The 16,462-nt window shown below is 50.0% G+C and overlaps 1 protein-coding gene across 1 annotated transcript in view; it reads left to right on the forward strand.

Annotated features, from left to right (window-relative positions):
• Positions 1-3,688, forward strand: part of CACHD1 (cache domain containing 1) — a 198,246-nt gene extending 194,558 nt beyond the window's left edge. Inside the window, exons 25-26 of the mRNA XM_086953590.1 lie at positions 1,092-1,193; positions 1,950-3,688. Of these exons, the coding sequence (XP_086809716.1) occupies positions 1,092-1,193; positions 1,950-2,188 (341 nt within the window). The 3' untranslated portion in view covers positions 2,189-3,688. The remainder of the gene's footprint in view (positions 1-1,091; positions 1,194-1,949) is intronic.
• Positions 3,689-16,462: the final 12,774 nt, after the last annotated feature.

Below are 16,462 nucleotides of genomic sequence, written 5' to 3' on the forward strand. Positions count from 1 at the left end.
GTTCTGCCGGTGCACTTCATGAAAGGGATAGATATGGCCATCCAAAAGAGAGCGCTCAAACAGAATCCTCCAGGCCTGCAACCAAATGCACAATGTTAGATAGCCTAGTGGGTAAGGTCATGTTGTTTTTGGCCTCTCTTAGACCACACTATTGATTGCTTATCCTATCTCTCTGTGACCACTTAGCTGGAGAGGAACTCAGAGTTTTTTCCAGGATAAGAAGAAAATTGAGGGGGATTTCTTCTTTTTGGAAAAAAAACAGCATGGTCTAGACATTCAATTTTGGTTTTTTTTATTAATAAGAACCCCGCCAAACTTTCAGGCGCATAAAACCCTGGCTGTGGCTCCAACTACAAGCAGGCATTGTGTTAACCAGTTTGGTTTCAGAGTCGGTCCCAGTTAATAATGCCTCTGTGCGATAAACTCCTGAACTGCCTTACGATAAACAGAAAGTCAATGGATTATGTTGAGGTTTAGCCCTCCACAGATTCAAACATCATCCGATAAGAGTTCATTAACGATAAAGCTATTAATCACAGTGAATGTGCCTTACCATTGTATTAAATGGTCAAATCATTACAGGGATACACAGTGTGTCCCTCGCATTTCACCATGGAGATATGCAGATGTAAATATTTTGAAATCTTGTTGCGCAGCTGTCCGAGCTGCTGACTTTAGAGGTGGGGATCCGTGTTCTAGACTCTGCATCGGCTCAACATCCTGTGATCCTGGGCAAATCACGTAATCTCCCCGTGCCCATGAACAGCGCATGGATACCCTCACGGGTGATAAGCTGCGCTACAAAAATTTACAAATATAATGGTCATCCAACTGCTTCTAATGCAATGTAAAGTGCATTGCTCTTGATTAGGTTAATTAGAACTGCTTTTAATGCTAGTATTTCACGCCCTCTCCAAATTTGTTTAATTACTTGAGTAACAGATTAGTTTCCCTTTTACTTCCAAAAGTAAATATTTACAGATACTATCTTGCTCTGATCAGAACAAATTGCTCTTTGTGAACGTTCCATTGATACTGATATGTGATAAGCCATCTAATAACTTATACAAACTTTCTAATTTTTCCAACAGTCAGTAACACTCGATTTATAGCGGCTGTAATAGAGAGACATGCACACAGTCCAGAGCGTCGTCGCCGCTACTGGGGCAGGTCTGGAACTGAGAGTGATCACGGTAAGACTTTCAGCCTCTTCTACTATAGCAGCTGTGCACATTTTCTGGAATATTGTGCTACAAAACAGATACTACGTTGAACTCAGTACTTGAAAAATGTATTATTTAGCAGTTCTTTGATGATTCGCTATAAGACACTGTCCACAAATTGAACTAATATTTTTACATAATTGTTTATGAAGACCTTTATTGAATACACTAATGCTTTGTGCAACACAAATCTATTTTCAAAGTTATATTGTTCTTAGTATTGCTGTTTGTATCAGTTATTGTCTATTTAAAACACCCAAAATATAGGTTGCTCATGTCCATGACGTCCTTTATTTTGAGTGTTTCACTTCATTGGCATTGGTCATCTTAAAAACCTGAGCATTTAGAATAAAAATAACAAATCCTTTTGAAAGAAATATTTTTCAAAATCGATATTGTATTCGAATCCACATAATCTGTAGAATGGTGTAGTGACTAAGGGGAGCCAGATTCTAATCAGCATGTAGACCCACTTGTACCCCCAAGCTGAACATTTACAATAATTTATGTCCATAATTACTCTACACAGTTATGTTCACTAGTGCTACAAAGTTCACAAATATTTGTAAACATGTTCCTACCAAGAGGGTTCTGATAATTGGAATAAGTTCATTTGTTTATAAAATGTATTGGTTTCATTTGACTTGTATGTTTTTTTTTTTACAGCTACTAATACATTTATTTTGTAAATATGATTATAAATCGATTGTGTGTATTTCTTTCTAGGCTACAGCACCATGAGTCCTCAAGAAGATAGTGAAAACCCTCCGGGCAGTAATGACCCCATGTCTGCTGGGGTTGATGTGGGAAACCACGACGAAGATCTGGAGCTCGACACGCCTCCTCAAACTGCTGCTCTACTTAGTCACAAATTTCACCACTACAGATTGCATCACCCAACCCTTCATCACAGTCACCACCTGCAGGCTGCAGTCACAGTACACACTGTAGATGCAGGATGCTAATGACTGTTGTTGTTTGACACTGGGATGTGTAAAGAATCCTTTAAGCAGCATTTGACAATTTGTATTTGCGCATTGGAAAGTGGTTTTGCTAATTTCCATGGACTATTAACTTTCAAGGCGGATTTATAGCCGGAAAATGTTCCTCAATGCGCAAGATTGAATTGGACCAGTCCTATAGAAAAGACAGGAGGATTTATTTTTGGAATTTGCGTTCCTTAATGGAAGGCTTGGAACTGGACCAGTCGGGTGGAGCAGAGGGCATGCACACCTTCAAATGAAGGAGCTATTTTTTATAACTAAACATTTGCTAACTCTTAAGTAGCTGAGCCATGGAAGTTATGGACTTTTCTTCAACTGGAAAAAATGCAAATCTGTAACACGCAGATTGGGAAGAAAGAAGTTTTAATTTCATGGGAATGTTTTTTTAATCGAAAGACGTTATGTTGCATTTGTTCTGTGCGGCTTATAATATGGAAAAATGCATCTCAAAATTTTTAAACAAAGGATTATTTTTCTACTATTTATTGATTCTACAATTGTCAATGAACTATTGAAAGAAACTTTCCACTATCTGCCAGCTGTATACATTCTGTGTTTTTGAAGTGGTCCTCAAGAACATTTTGTTTCTCCTTTGAGCAACATATCCACTGCCTACCACTTCACAAGAGGGAAATGAAGAAATCTCTAACGTGTTTACAATAAACTTTTATTCCCGATCAACTGTTTTTAGATTCAAATGTGGTGTACAGTGTTTTACCTGCATTTATTAGCTAATGCTTTCTTTGCAGGTTTTGTTTTTTTAAGTACTTCAGTTTTGACGACCCCGAAGGAAGATGATCTAAAACAATAAACCTGTTTGAGTGTTAAGGATTGATTAAGAAAATTATGTATTTCAATCAAATTAGTTCTTGGCACCTCGTGCTTCAAGATGGATTTCACCCGGAACTAATAAGCTTGGCTAAATTCAGTAGTAGAGGGAGTTATAAAAGTTACATGCCATATTTGGCTTTCACTTCATAGTTGCGATACTTTTTAGATGTTTGAAGATCATCCATTCAAAGTAATTCTAAAAATAAGATTCAGCTTTTTTATTTTAATTTTAATTATATGTTTGATACTGTGTGTGCAAACCTATTTTATCACAACACTGTACCTTAATTATGCTTGTGACAGCAGGACACTCCTTTATACTGTGTATAAAATGTCAATCCCCTGATGTAATGACCTGTATATGAATAAGTGTGATTTCACAGTTTACTTGTGGCTGTGCAGTGAGGGTTTCACTCAGTTTTCATTTCCCTGTTTTAAGTAATTACAGATACCTCTAAAGAATAAATGCATACAAAAGCTCAATGATCAATTCAGATGTATTTCCCACTTGTATAGACCAGAAATGTAAATATATTTTGTAAGCAATTTGAACATGTTGTCTGAAGTGCTTTAGAAAGAAGAGAGGGGAAGCCTAAAGTGCATATTAAAAGAGATACTGTATAAACATTACATATGCAGTGATGTTCTATGTTTGGGGGGAGGGGTCCTACTATGTTTGCTGAATGTTCATTTTACTTTTAATTGCGATGTGTAGACATTCATAATATCCCTTCGTGACTGACATCCACATTTCATTTAGATGCTTTACCTTTCTCTAGTGTTGATAGTGCCTTAAATAGTTCGACTTAAGAGAAAATTATAATATAAAAAGTAAATGCACCTAGTATATCATGGCAGTGATATGTTAAAATTATTAAATTTTAGGTTTTGCCTAGCGTTGCAGCATGCATGCGCTGCTTGCGTAGCGAGATTTAATGGGGTAAAAGTATTTTTGGAGAAGCACTTCTGATCCCACCCATGCTTTCAATTGGTCAATGTCCAAATTTATTTAAAACACTGCATTACAATTGTTCTGTAGGCTTTTTGGTTACCGCCCTGTGGCTTTTTTGTGCACGCCCTTGGGACACCGAGTCTACGGCGTCTCTGCACGTGACTCATTTTCTTATAAGTCATGTTGTTTACATGCACCAGTCGGCTCTCTGATTGGGCATCTATTACAATCACGGTGCCTTCACGTCAACGTTACTGTCCCTCCTCCCAGCAGCAGTGAGGCAGCGTCATGTGAGGGGGACTCCCGTGGGACACGGGGCCGTGCGTGTGCCCTCCTGTCTCGGCGTGTTTATTTAATTAATTAATTAGCCGTACGATTTACGTGTGGGCTGCTTTCACTTTTGCGGTCCTCATGTTAAGCTTGAACTGGTTGATCAGAGCCTGTCATGTCCCAGGCAGTACAGAGCGCTGAGTCGGCCTCGCACCCCCCCTCCCCGGCAGGCCCAGACTCCAGATGTTCAGAGCGCTCATTGGGAAGGCCTGCTGGCACCATTGAGGGCAGCGGAAAGGCACACGAGCTGGAACCAGAAGTACTCAGTCACTGCGGGACCTGGCCCATTCCCCAGCTTTCTGCTGGTACATTCCCCAGCTCTCTCCTGGCCATCTGTTCCAAAAAAACACTTCCAGGATTGCGGCAGCGGCCGGGATCCTACACTAAGAGCAGCTGTTCTCCAGCAGGACGAAAAGCCCTGCGAAAGGAGTCTTTGTAAGAGGAAACTCGCTGATGAGGAACAGCATGGGCGCCGGAGCAGAGTGGAGCCGCGAGAACTTTTTGCTTAAAAGCAGAGACGCAGCACGTGTATATGTGCCAATAAAGCGCCTAGGAGTCAGTAGCTTACCACATAAATACAGAGACGGGGTGCATGTCTATATATGCCAATGAAGCACCTAGGTGTCGGTAGCTTACCACAAAAATACAGAGACGCCGCGTATCTACATATATGCTAATAAAGCACCCGGGCGTCAGTAGCTTGCCACATAATTACAAAGCACACATCTATATGTGCCAAAAAAGTGTCTGGGTTCAGTAACTTATCACACAAATAGACATAGGCCACGTGTCTATATGTGCCAATAAAGTGGCTGGGCGTTTGTAGCTTACCCCATAAATAGAGAGATAGAGCGCACATCTATATGTGCCAATAAAGCATCTGAAAGAAACACGTTAGTGTTAGATTCCTTACCTTAGAATATCCCCAGGCGTCAGTCTGGATCCGGAAACTTTTGCGTAGCAGTACCCCTGCGCGTCGGTAGGCGTCGTCTGCAGGCGTCCCCTGCGGCTCCGCGTCCGTCGTTGGCGTCGTGCGCCGTGATGACGTCGCTGGAGTATATAGACGCCGCCTCCGCGCGCTGACGTCAGTTCTTCTTTTTTCCGCGCCAGTGGACGCAGATCTGAAGAGCAGTACTCCGGTCTTTGACCAAGTTTTTCGATTGATTTTTCTCTTATTGTGCCTGATAGGATGCCTGGGTTTAAGAATTGCGATGACTGTGAGCGCACGATGTCGGTCACGGACCATCACCGCCTCTGTCTCCGGTGTCTGGGCCCCGACCACGACGTGGACTCCTGTGTCGACTGCCGGGCCCTCACCAACAAGGCTAGGCGGGAGCGGTCCCGCAAGCTGCTGGAGCTCCGGGTGTCGGCCCCACGTCGGGACCGGGAGCGGTCCCGGTCCGGCCGGAGGTCGAGAGAGCGTTCGAGGGAGCGGTCGCGGAGCCGCGCCGAGCGTTCCGGAAGTCGACACCACTCGTCAGGCTCGTCAGGTAGGAAGCACAAGAAGTCGGGGCGTCGTCATCGTACCCCCGACTCCCCCCGACGCTCGCGCGATGCGGCTGGGGGCTCGGGTGACCCCAACCCCGCGGCTCCGCGAGAGTCGCCGGCGCGGCCTGCCTCATACCCTCCGGTCCCTGGGCATGGCGCGACGCCTGAGGAGATCGAGGCGTTCCTCATGGCCATGAGGGCGCTCGCTTCTCCGACGGGGCCTACGGTGCCTTCGGGCCCAGTGCTACCGTCTGGGGGGCCCTGGCGGTTCGGGTGTCCCTGCCTCGGCGCCGTCGGGTGCTCCGGCCCCGGCGCCGCCGACGGCTCCGACCCCGGCGCCGCAAGGGCCTTCGGGATCGGCGCCGGCTGGTCTTCCGGCCTCCCCGGCGCCGTTGCCGTCGGGGTTACCCCCGACGCCGCCCCCGCGCGGCGCCGGTTCTCCAGTGCCGTCTCCGGACGCGGCGCCGGACGGGCGTCGCTTGACGCCGGTCCCGGCGCCGATGGGGCCCATGAACCCCGAGGAGCCGGTCTTCATCATTGACTCCGAATACGGAGAGGATGAGGAGTACGGTGAAGGTTGGGAGGGGTCCGAGGACCCTCTGTCACGCGAGTGCCAGTATGACCCGGACTGGACAGGTGACTTGGGGGATGCCAGTGGTTTGGACGACTCTCCTAACCCTGGTTTGATCTCTCCTCCTTCCGTGGCATCGGTGGAGGGAGCTGCCTATTCTGTGGTGCTGATGAGGGCTGCCAAGGCCTTAAACCTTGAGCTCCCCGTCGCGGCCGTGAGGCCTAACATCCTCACCGAGGTCTTCAAACCGCAGTCATGCCCACAGGAGCCACTGCTGCCGTTTAATGAAGCCTTGTCAGACGTTCTGTTGGGCACGTGGTCCAGGCCCGCTTCAGGTGCGCCTGTTGATCGGAACGTGGCCAGGCGCCACCGGCCTTGTCCGGACGACCCCAAGTACCTGTCTACCCACCCCACTCCTGAGAGTCTGGTGATCCAGGCCTCGACCTCCCAGTCCGCATTCCCGTCGGCCCCGCCCGACCGGGAATCCAAGAGGTATGACCAGTTTGGCAAAAAGGTCTTCTCGTCCATTAGTTTGGGCCTGCGGTCTTGCAACACCGCCTGCCTCTTGGGCCGCTACACCCACTCTGTGTGGGATACGGTCGCGGAGCTGCTGCCAGAATGCCCCATGGAGGTGCGGGCAAAACTCGGTCAGGCTGTGGCTGAGGGCCGAGATGCAGCGAAATATTCAATTCGGTGTGGTCTTGATACGACCGACTCGCTGGGCAGAGCTATGTCTACGACGGTGGCGATTCGTCGCCACGCCTGGCTGAGATCCGCCAATTTTTCGGCTGATGTCCAGAATACCCTGATGGACATGCCGTTTGATGGCTGTCACCTGTTCGGTGACAAGGCGGACCACGCGCTGGAACGCTTCAAGGACTCTAGGGTCACGGCCAAGTCCTTGGGTCTCTCGACCCAGCGTCAGCAACCGGGTTCGTTTCGCCCCTTTCGTGGCCAAGGAAGGGGCGCCCCCACACGTGCTGCCAGCCACGCGCCGCAACAATCCTTTCAACGCGGTGGCGGCCGTGGAAACCGCCGTGGTGGCGGTCGGGGACAACGGCGGGGTCAGACCACACCCTCCCCCGCAGCATCTACCCCAAAATCCTCCTAGTCCGTGCTTTCGGCCCCATGTGACGCCAGTGGGTGGCAGGGTTCGCCATCACCACGCTCACTGGCGCACAATCACTTCGGACAGGTGGGTGCTGCAAATTGTCCGAAGGGGCTACTCCCTCCCCTTTGAGACCTCTCCTCCAGCCATGCCACCGCAGAACCACCGTGTGTCGGGGGACCACTTGACACTTCTGCAGGAGGAAGTTACGGCCCTCTTGGCCAAGGGGGCCATCGAGCGCGTTCCTGGGCCAGAAGTAGGGCGTGGTTGTTATTCCCACTACTTTCTGGTGCCCAAGAAGGACAAGGGGGGCCTACGTCCTATCTTGGATCTAAGGAACGTCAACGGCTTCCTCCGGAAGGAGAAGTTCAAGATGTTGACGTTAGCTCAGGTCTTGGCTGCTCTAGACCCGCAAGACTGGATGGTAGCGTTGGACTTGCAGGACGCCTATTTTCACATCCCCGTCCTGCCGGCCCACCGGCGTTACCTGCGGTTCACGGTAGGCCTGGAGCACTTTCAGTTTATCGTGCTCCCCTTCGGCCTTACCAGCGCCCCACGGGTGTTCACAAAGGTGATGGCGGTGGTCGCAGCCCATCTGCGCAGGTTAGGGGTTTCAGTCTTCCCCTACCTAGACGACTGGTTGTTGAAGGCGGGCTCACCCCAGACAGTCGTCCACCACCTTCAGATGACGGCAGACCTCTTGCACGACCTGGGGTTCTCCATCAATGTGCCGAAATCACACCTGTGCCCCTCTCAAAAGCTCCTCTTCATCAGAGCGGTTCTGGACTCGGCGCAGTTTCGGGTTTATCCTCCGGAACGGCGGGTTCGGGATATTCAGGCTTTGATTCCCATCTTTCAGCCGCTATCGCGAGTTTCGGTCAGGTTGACGCTGCGGCTGCTGGGACTGATGGCTTCCTGCATCCTTCTGGTGCATCACGCCCGGTGGCGGATGCGGGCTCTGCAGTGGGACCTGAAGTTTCAGTGGGCCCAGCATCAGGGCAACTTGTCCGACCACGTCTTGATCTCGGAGGGCACTGCGAGACAACTGCAGTGGTGGCTTACGGACCGCGATTGGGTCAGGGGCAAGTCCCTCTCCCTTCCCCAACCGGAGCACGTTGTTGTGACGGACGCGTCCCTCCAGGGCTGGGGTGGCCACTTGGGAGAGGCAGAGATCAGAGGCATCTGGTCTCCGGCGGAGTCCCGGCTCCATATCAACCTGTTGGAGCTGCGGGCGATTCGTCTGGCACTGAAGGCATTCCTCCCCTTTGTCAACGGGAGTGTAGTGCAGGTGTTCACCGACAACACCACCGCCATGTGGTACTGCAACAAACAGGGCGGAGTGGGGTCGTGGACCCTTTGCCAGGAGGCTCTGCGCCTCTGGCAATGGCTGGAACGTCAGGGCGTGACTCTGACGGTTCAACACCTGGCAGGTTCTCTGAACGCCAGGGCGGACGAACTCAGCCGTCGGTGCTCGATGGATCACGAATGGCGTCTGAACTCGGACGTGGCGCAAGGCATCTTTCTGCAATGGGGAGAGCCTTGGTTAGATCTATTCGCCACAGAAGAGAACGCGCAATGTCATCAGTTCTGCGCGTTGGAGTTTCCAAGACGGCACTCGCACGGCGACGCCTTTCGGCGCGAGTGGAGTTGCGGTCTGTTATACGCCTTTCCGCCTATACCACTTCTGCCCAGAGTGCTGAAGAAGATCAGGCGCGACCGGGCCCAAGTTATCCTTGTGGCTCCGGACTGGGCTCGAAGGTACTGGTATCCCGAGCTACTCAGCATGTCAGTCGGTCCCCCGATCCGCCTGCCCCTTCAGGAGGACCTTCTGTCGCAGCAGCAGGGGACGGTCCTCCACCCGAACCTGTCCAGTCTCCACCTCCATGCTTGGAGATTGAGCGGCGGCAGTTGAGGCCATTTGACTTGCCTCCTGAAGTCTGTGATGTTATTCTGGCAGCCAGGCGTCCCTCCACTAAGTCGGTGTACGCCTGTCGGTGGAACAGATTTGTGGCATGGTGCACAGCAAAGGCTGTGGATCCTCTCTCTGCCCCTCTTTCGGAGGTTCTTCTGTTTCTTCTTTCTCTTGCCCAGCAGGGCTCTGCTCTGGGCACTATCAAGGGCTACCTTTCTGCCCTTTCAGCCTTTTTGAGGCTTCCTGATCAGCCTTCTTTGTTCAAATCCCCGATTGTAACTCGGTTCTTAAAAGGCATCACTCACATGTTTCCACCTGTTCCGTTTGTGATGCCTCAGTGGGATTTGAACCTGGTTCTGACCTTCCTGATGTGTGCTCCCTTTGAGCCCCTTCATTCTTGTCCTCTCCGTCTCCTGACTTTAAAGACGGCTTTACTGGTTGCCATCACCTCTGCCAGGAGAGTGAGTGAGCTCCAGGCTCTTTCTGTCCAACCTCCTTTCCTGTCCATTCATCCTGATAAGGTGGTTCTGAGGACTAGACCTTCTTTCCTGCCCAAGGTTGTTTCGGCCTTTCACATCGGGCAGTCCATCACCCTCCCTTCCTTCTTCCCGCCTCCGCATCCTTCAAAGGATGAAGAGCGGCTCCACCGTCTGGACCCAAAACGTGCGCTTTCATTCTACATGGATCGCACACGCCAGTTCCGGGTGGATGACCAACTGTTTGTTGGCTACGTGGGTGCGAAGAAGGGACGGGCGGTTTGTAAACGAACCATCTCTCGATGGGTCGTCCTCTGCATCAAAGCGTGCTACTCTTTGGCTCGGAAGGAGCCTCCTGTTGGGCTGAGGGCCCATTCCACTCGGGCCACGGCGGCTACTCCTGCCCTGGGCCGGGGAGTCCCCTTGCAAGACATTTGCCAAGCGGCTACGTGGGCCTCGCTGCACACCTTTGCGAGGCACTACTGCCTGGACAGTCAAGTCCGGAGGGATGGCTTCTTTGGCCGTTCTGTCCTCCAGGACTTTCTGGTGTAGTTTTGTATTGGTTCGCAGACCCACCACCGGGGTTGGTATTGCTGGGGTATGTATTCTAAGGTAAGGAATCTAACACTAACGTGTTTCTTTCAGATGAACAAGTTACTTACCTTCGGTAACGATATATCTGTAAGAAACATTAGTTAGTGTTAGATTCCTTACCGAACCCACCCATCCTCCCCGTTCTGCGAACTGATACCTAGGGTTAAGGTCATCCCTTTCAGGGCCCTAGTTTTACATGGCACCAGTGTTGGTTCTCTCATGGCTCTGCGTCTCCTGGCGCGGAAATGCTGTGTGCAAAGAACTGACGTCAGCGCGCGGAGGCGGCGTCTATATACTCCAGCGACGTCATCACGGCGCACGACGCCAACGACGGACGCGGAGCCGCAGGGGACGCCTGCAGACGACGCCTACCGACGCGCAGGGGTACTGCTACGCAAAAGTTTCCGGATCCAGACTGACGCCTGGGGATATTCTAAGGTAAGGAATCTAACACTAACTAATGTTTCTTACAGATATATCGTTACCGAAGGTAAGTAACTTGTTCATCTGGGCATCAGTAGATTATAATCACAAAGAAGGGGCGAGGGTTAGAGACAATTTATACTCTGCCACCCCGAACCCCCCTAGAGAACACTAGTGTACACACAAAAGGGGTGGGAAGAGTAAATAATAATACCATATGTACTAATGTGGTAAAAGATAGAGCCAGCCCCAATAGGGTAAATCACTCAATTTGGAAAAACTGCCCTCACTCACATACCGAGGTATGTGACATGCTTCATCATTGGGCCTGCTTACAATACGCCCTGGAGTACCCCACACAGGACGGAGCATAATGGAGGTGGTAAAATAATAAATTCCACTTAACACAACATATAGTCAAACAAACTAAACAGACACAACACTTAACACATCCACTGTGGTGAAAATAGTGCATACACCATGTGTTTCCAAACCGAAAAGTGCGACAAAGAAATTGTGCAGTATGAGGAGTGATTTAAGACTGATTAAAGGTGTCAACTAGAAAACCAACTTTATTAAACGTTACTTGGCACCTCTACCAGGATTAAAAAGATGAAAGAACAGAGGATGGGAAAATGCCTTCAGGAGATAATTAGGAACCTCAAGGCTTCCCTCCTACCACTGCCAGAGTCAACATGTTTCGACCGCTCTTGATGCGCCTGTATGGTCACTCCGGTCTTCGTCAGGACCGTCGCATTCGGTTTCTCTCGGGGTCCCCCCGTGATCTGGGGGAAAGTTATTACCCCTACAGGGAGGTAGGTCCGAGAAATCCTTACCAATCCTAAGTAATCTCTGGAGAGTGTCCCCTTAAGTGCGGGAAAACAATCACTGTGGCAAAGAAAGAAGAACAGAGGGGGCGGATAAGGACCCTTATGTATATCCACCCATTCCAACTTTCAATAATATACTTAGTTTGATTTTTGGCCACTAAGTGGTGTGTCTGATAAGTTTTTAGAAAGCCCCAGATGCATTGTCGTGCATAGGCTACTTTAATAACAACCTTAAGAGTCCCTATGTAGTCTGAGAATCTTAGGGATGCATCCCTTATAATAAACCATTTATCTGTCTTGGTGCAGACAGCAGTCCCAAGTACTTAGAAACACTATATACAGTCCAAAAACCGATTCCAACCAACAGTATCCAAAACTGTTGTAATATCCCCACTGTAGGTGTAACACACAGTCGTTTCACTTACCGAGTTTATGTATTACAAACACTGGTGTCCGGTGTACAGGACGCCAGAGAACACAATCTGCAAATAAACATATAGAGGGAACAATGAGGTGAAAAGTATATGTCCCTCGTATATGTCAAAACACTCTTGTGTTCTATTCCACTATAGTTGTCCTCTTTTAACGAGTGGAGAAATCGCCTATGCCAGGAGCGATCCCACTCGCAAATTAGCGCTCAGATTGCCCTCGTCAAACCGTGAAAACCGCTTATGCCAGAAGCGTTCACCCCTTCATAAACGTGCACTCAGGATTGCCCTCGTCAGTGAATAAGCAGCCGCTTATGCCTACAGCGATTATCCCCTTCCTACTACTGAGGCCCCCACGATACCGTTCTGAAGGCTTTTCCTCCGCAAGTCTGGTACAACCCGTTGGCACCGCGTAGATGGAATACGCGGTGGTGCACCCGCCTTCTTGTTGTTCTGGGATGCACTCGCGTCTGTGAAAGTTGAAGAAATTGATGTACATAGACAGCATTCATTCCCCTTCTTCTCCCACTCCTCTCCCTGTGAGCACCATGGATACTGTAAATTATTGACCGTATCACCCTGCCAGTAAGAGCCCGTACCCATATGCATATGTACAGCCATTCTAGGCACCATGGCCTTTTTCCCATTGGAATCCCCGGCTTCCCTCCTGCGCGTATCTTAAAACCCCCTCTTTCATGCATAGACCATGAAACCCTCTCCCTCTGCGCGACCCTGCTGTGAAAGGCAACTCTCCTGCTTGACCCGCACAAAACCCCCCCCCCCCATTCCCTCTTGAAGAGGCATCCTTCGCCTTAGCTGACGTAGCCCTCCCCAGCTGCACCTGACTGCCCCCGCTCTCTCATGTACGGGTCATCAGATCTCTCTCTCTCTCTCTCTCTCTGTGACTCTGTCCCTGTGTCCACCCTGGCTACCCCTCCCTTCTCCTCACATGGGCAAGTCATAAACCTTCTTCTTCTGCAAGGCCCTGTCCTTGAGAGACACGGCCGCGCCTGACCAACACCTCCTCTCCTTCCATGAATGCCCCTCTGTTGACAAGCCTTCCCTCCGCGCTCGATTGTCCACGCGGCATGAATACCACTCCTTTGATGACCCCCTTCCCCCGAGTCCGGCTGACCACACATGTCCGAGGCCATCGCCTAAGCCAGGAGATACCATTTACTGCCCTTATTGTATGAAGTCACTCCTCTTCAAAGGAACCACTATTGATCCTAGCCACCCCACCCCCTGGGCTATGATCAGGCGTACACATCCTACGGAACACTCAGCTGCGTGATTGCCCTCCCCTCTTATCAGCAGGTCAAGGGTCCCCATTGTGAACATATGTGGGGTAGGATTGACACGAGGATTATAGGGATGTCTTTCTTTTGCGTCACACTGTCCTGATTGTACTATCAAGTGTTTTGTAAGGTATAAAAGCAAGAGTCTCAGCTCACTTGTTAGAGCACCTCCCGAAAGACACTGTGTTTCGTGTCCGAAATGACTGGCTCTCCTCATGAGAATTAAACTCTGTTCTTGATTCCTGCTTCCAGCGCCCGTCTCTTTATTTGGTAATTATTCAGCATGGGAACTAAGAGGCGGTTTGCGCCAGCGGCCTGGGCATCGATAGAATTAAGGGCTCATTTTCCACAATTGGTGTCCCAACGCGGGGTCCATCAGTGACATAAGGTTCGGTAAGAGAGATCCAAACGAAGAAGTGAACATCTAAATGATCGGGGTATGCCTGCCTTGAGAGGGCCCTCGCCCGGCTGCCGATCGAAAGAACTTCACCGATTCTGAACGGACCTCTCTTGAGTGACCTATTGTCCTGACTGGAATCCCACAGGAATGCTACATGGAGTAAGAGAACGATCGGGCGCTGGAGGAAGGAGATGAAGAACTGTCCGTATGGTCCGGTCCGGGTAAGATTAAGTAGGGTGTTTTTACGCCTGATTGGTAGGGTGGTTCTATCCACCTGATTGATTGATTGTTTGTATTGAAATCGGTATTTGTATACTGATATTGTTGGTATTGGTTCATTTAGCTTTGAATGCTACTTGACATATTGGTTCTCTTTTGAGAATGAGACATTCTCTGTTTGCAAACAGCGGCGAATAGGAACGTCGTCCCTCTTTGCAGATAAAGAAGGGTAGGTAATGCAGACTTTTGTCCCCGTTGTAATACGTCATGCCTACTTTTCTCCCCACTGGATTGTTTGAAATCGATTAATAATCGATTGTTGCTCTTTGAGATCTTCCCTGTCTACAAACTGAGACGAGTAGAAATATTCTGTCTTCCTTTCTGGATAGCGAAGGGCAGGTAATGCAGACGTTTGTCCCCGTTGTAATCCGTCATGCCTGTTTTTCTCCCCACTGATTGGTTGGTTGCCTGGACATTGCTGTTCCAGGAATTGTTTCGTTTGAGGTATTTTCTGCCTGCAAACAACGTGGAATAGAAATATTCTATCTAGTCTTTGCAAGTAGTAAAGGGTAGGTTATGCCCCTTTGTGAATTCGTCAGTCCTACCCACTCCCCACTGTTTGGGGGGTAGCTCGCATGGTCCGCCCAGGAGACTACCCTTATGGAGGACATATGCTCCCCGCTCATGGGCCATTTAGTGGAAGTAGACCATCTGGTCCGTCCAGGAGGCTACCCTAGTAAGTGGAAGTACATCGCTCGGTCTGTTCAGGATGATACCCTAATGAAGGAATATATGTTCCCCTTTTGATCGATAATCTCGTTCCACCCCGGACCATTTATTGGAGGGAACTCGTCTGGTCCGTCCAGAAGTACCCCCTAGTGAAAAGGACACATAAAAATATGAAGTGATCACCGTTCCCTACTAACAGAAAGCTTTAGCTCGAAACACGCTAAGGAAGAGAAAGAAAAATAAAAAGAAATCAGGCTAAGTCAGTAACCCCCTGATGAGCTTTTGACTTCACTAAAAATAAGAAACATTAGAAATAGTTCGTAATAAGAAATGTAAAATGGCGAAAAGTTTGACAGCAAAAAATAGCCACGAGGTAGCTAGGCTTCACTGCCTATTCCTGCTCCCAACATGTCTGCCTCATTGCCCGCCACGCCCAAAATAACGGTCACATGAAATAGAAACAATTCAATAGGTACCTACCCCCATTCCGGAAGCTCCCGAAGTGCAACAGGTCCGCGGTTACGCCCATCCGGAAGGCGAGGCCTCAGAGGCACGAGGGGCTCGCCTGGCCACGGTCAGTAGGAGATGATGTTGGGCAGGCGGTCCAAAGAATGACAAAGACCTCTCCATCTCTTCTCTTCTGCTGCCCTGCAGGCCACGGGGGGGGGAGAGCTGTCTTGCCTCAGCCGCCGACCACTCCCCACCCCCTCTCTTGCCTGATCTGGCCATCAACGAGGACCGGAGCCAAGGCGAGGTCGGACAACCCTGGAAGTTGCAGATAGTCCCGCCACATGACCACGCCTGACCGTTCCAGGTAGTCCCGTCACATGCCAGCGCCTGCATAGTTACAGGTAGTCCCGCCACATGACCACGCCTGACAGTTCCAGGTAGTCCCGCCACATGTCAAGGGGGGGATGTCTTGCCTCAGCCACCGACCCCCCCCCCATCTTCAATGGCTGGCACGGCCAATATCGAAGCGACGGAGCCGAGGAACGGCGCGGGGTCGCTGGAAGGGGGAGGCGGCGAGAACGAGCCTCCCCCACCTCCCTCCAGGTGGAGGCTTCCAGCGACACCCCAATGCTCTTACTTAAAGAGGGTCAACATCAAAAAGCGGTCTTCTGCCCAGGACGGGCACACGCCCCATGCCTTCTCTCCTCAACCTTGAAGATTCTATAAGAGCCGGGGGGCACCCCGATCCCTCCGCATGGGCGCCCCGCCCCCCTCTCTGGGAACCACGACATCGGTGCAGCTCCTGCCGGCGCCAGCCTCGGATTGGAAATGGCTAAAATGCAGCCACGGCACAGACTTGTTCAGTTCCGGAGGAACACCAGAATGACCCGGTAGGAAAATTGTTGCCGCCCTCCCCACCTCTTTGACTAATGGTCCATATTGTTAGAACTGTTAACCACATGATTCAAAACTTTTTGAACTGCCAACGGAAGGTTCTGGGCCAACCATGCGAGACTAGAGACATTCTGACTGTGCTAGAACTCGCCCGACCCCACCCAAAATGGCGCCGACACAAAATGAGACTTTTTGAATAAACTTTGTTGCACCCTGACCACGCAGCTTTTTGCCTCGAGATATGTATATAGTTTTCTTGGATAATGAAAGTAGATACGAAGGATATTGAGTATGTGCTTGGA

The sequence above is a fragment of the Lissotriton vulgaris genome, chromosome 1_1 (genome assembly GCF_964263255.1).
Source record: "Lissotriton vulgaris chromosome 1_1, aLisVul1.2, whole genome shotgun sequence".
NCBI classification, from domain to species: Eukaryota; Metazoa; Chordata; class Amphibia; order Caudata; family Salamandridae; genus Lissotriton; species Lissotriton vulgaris.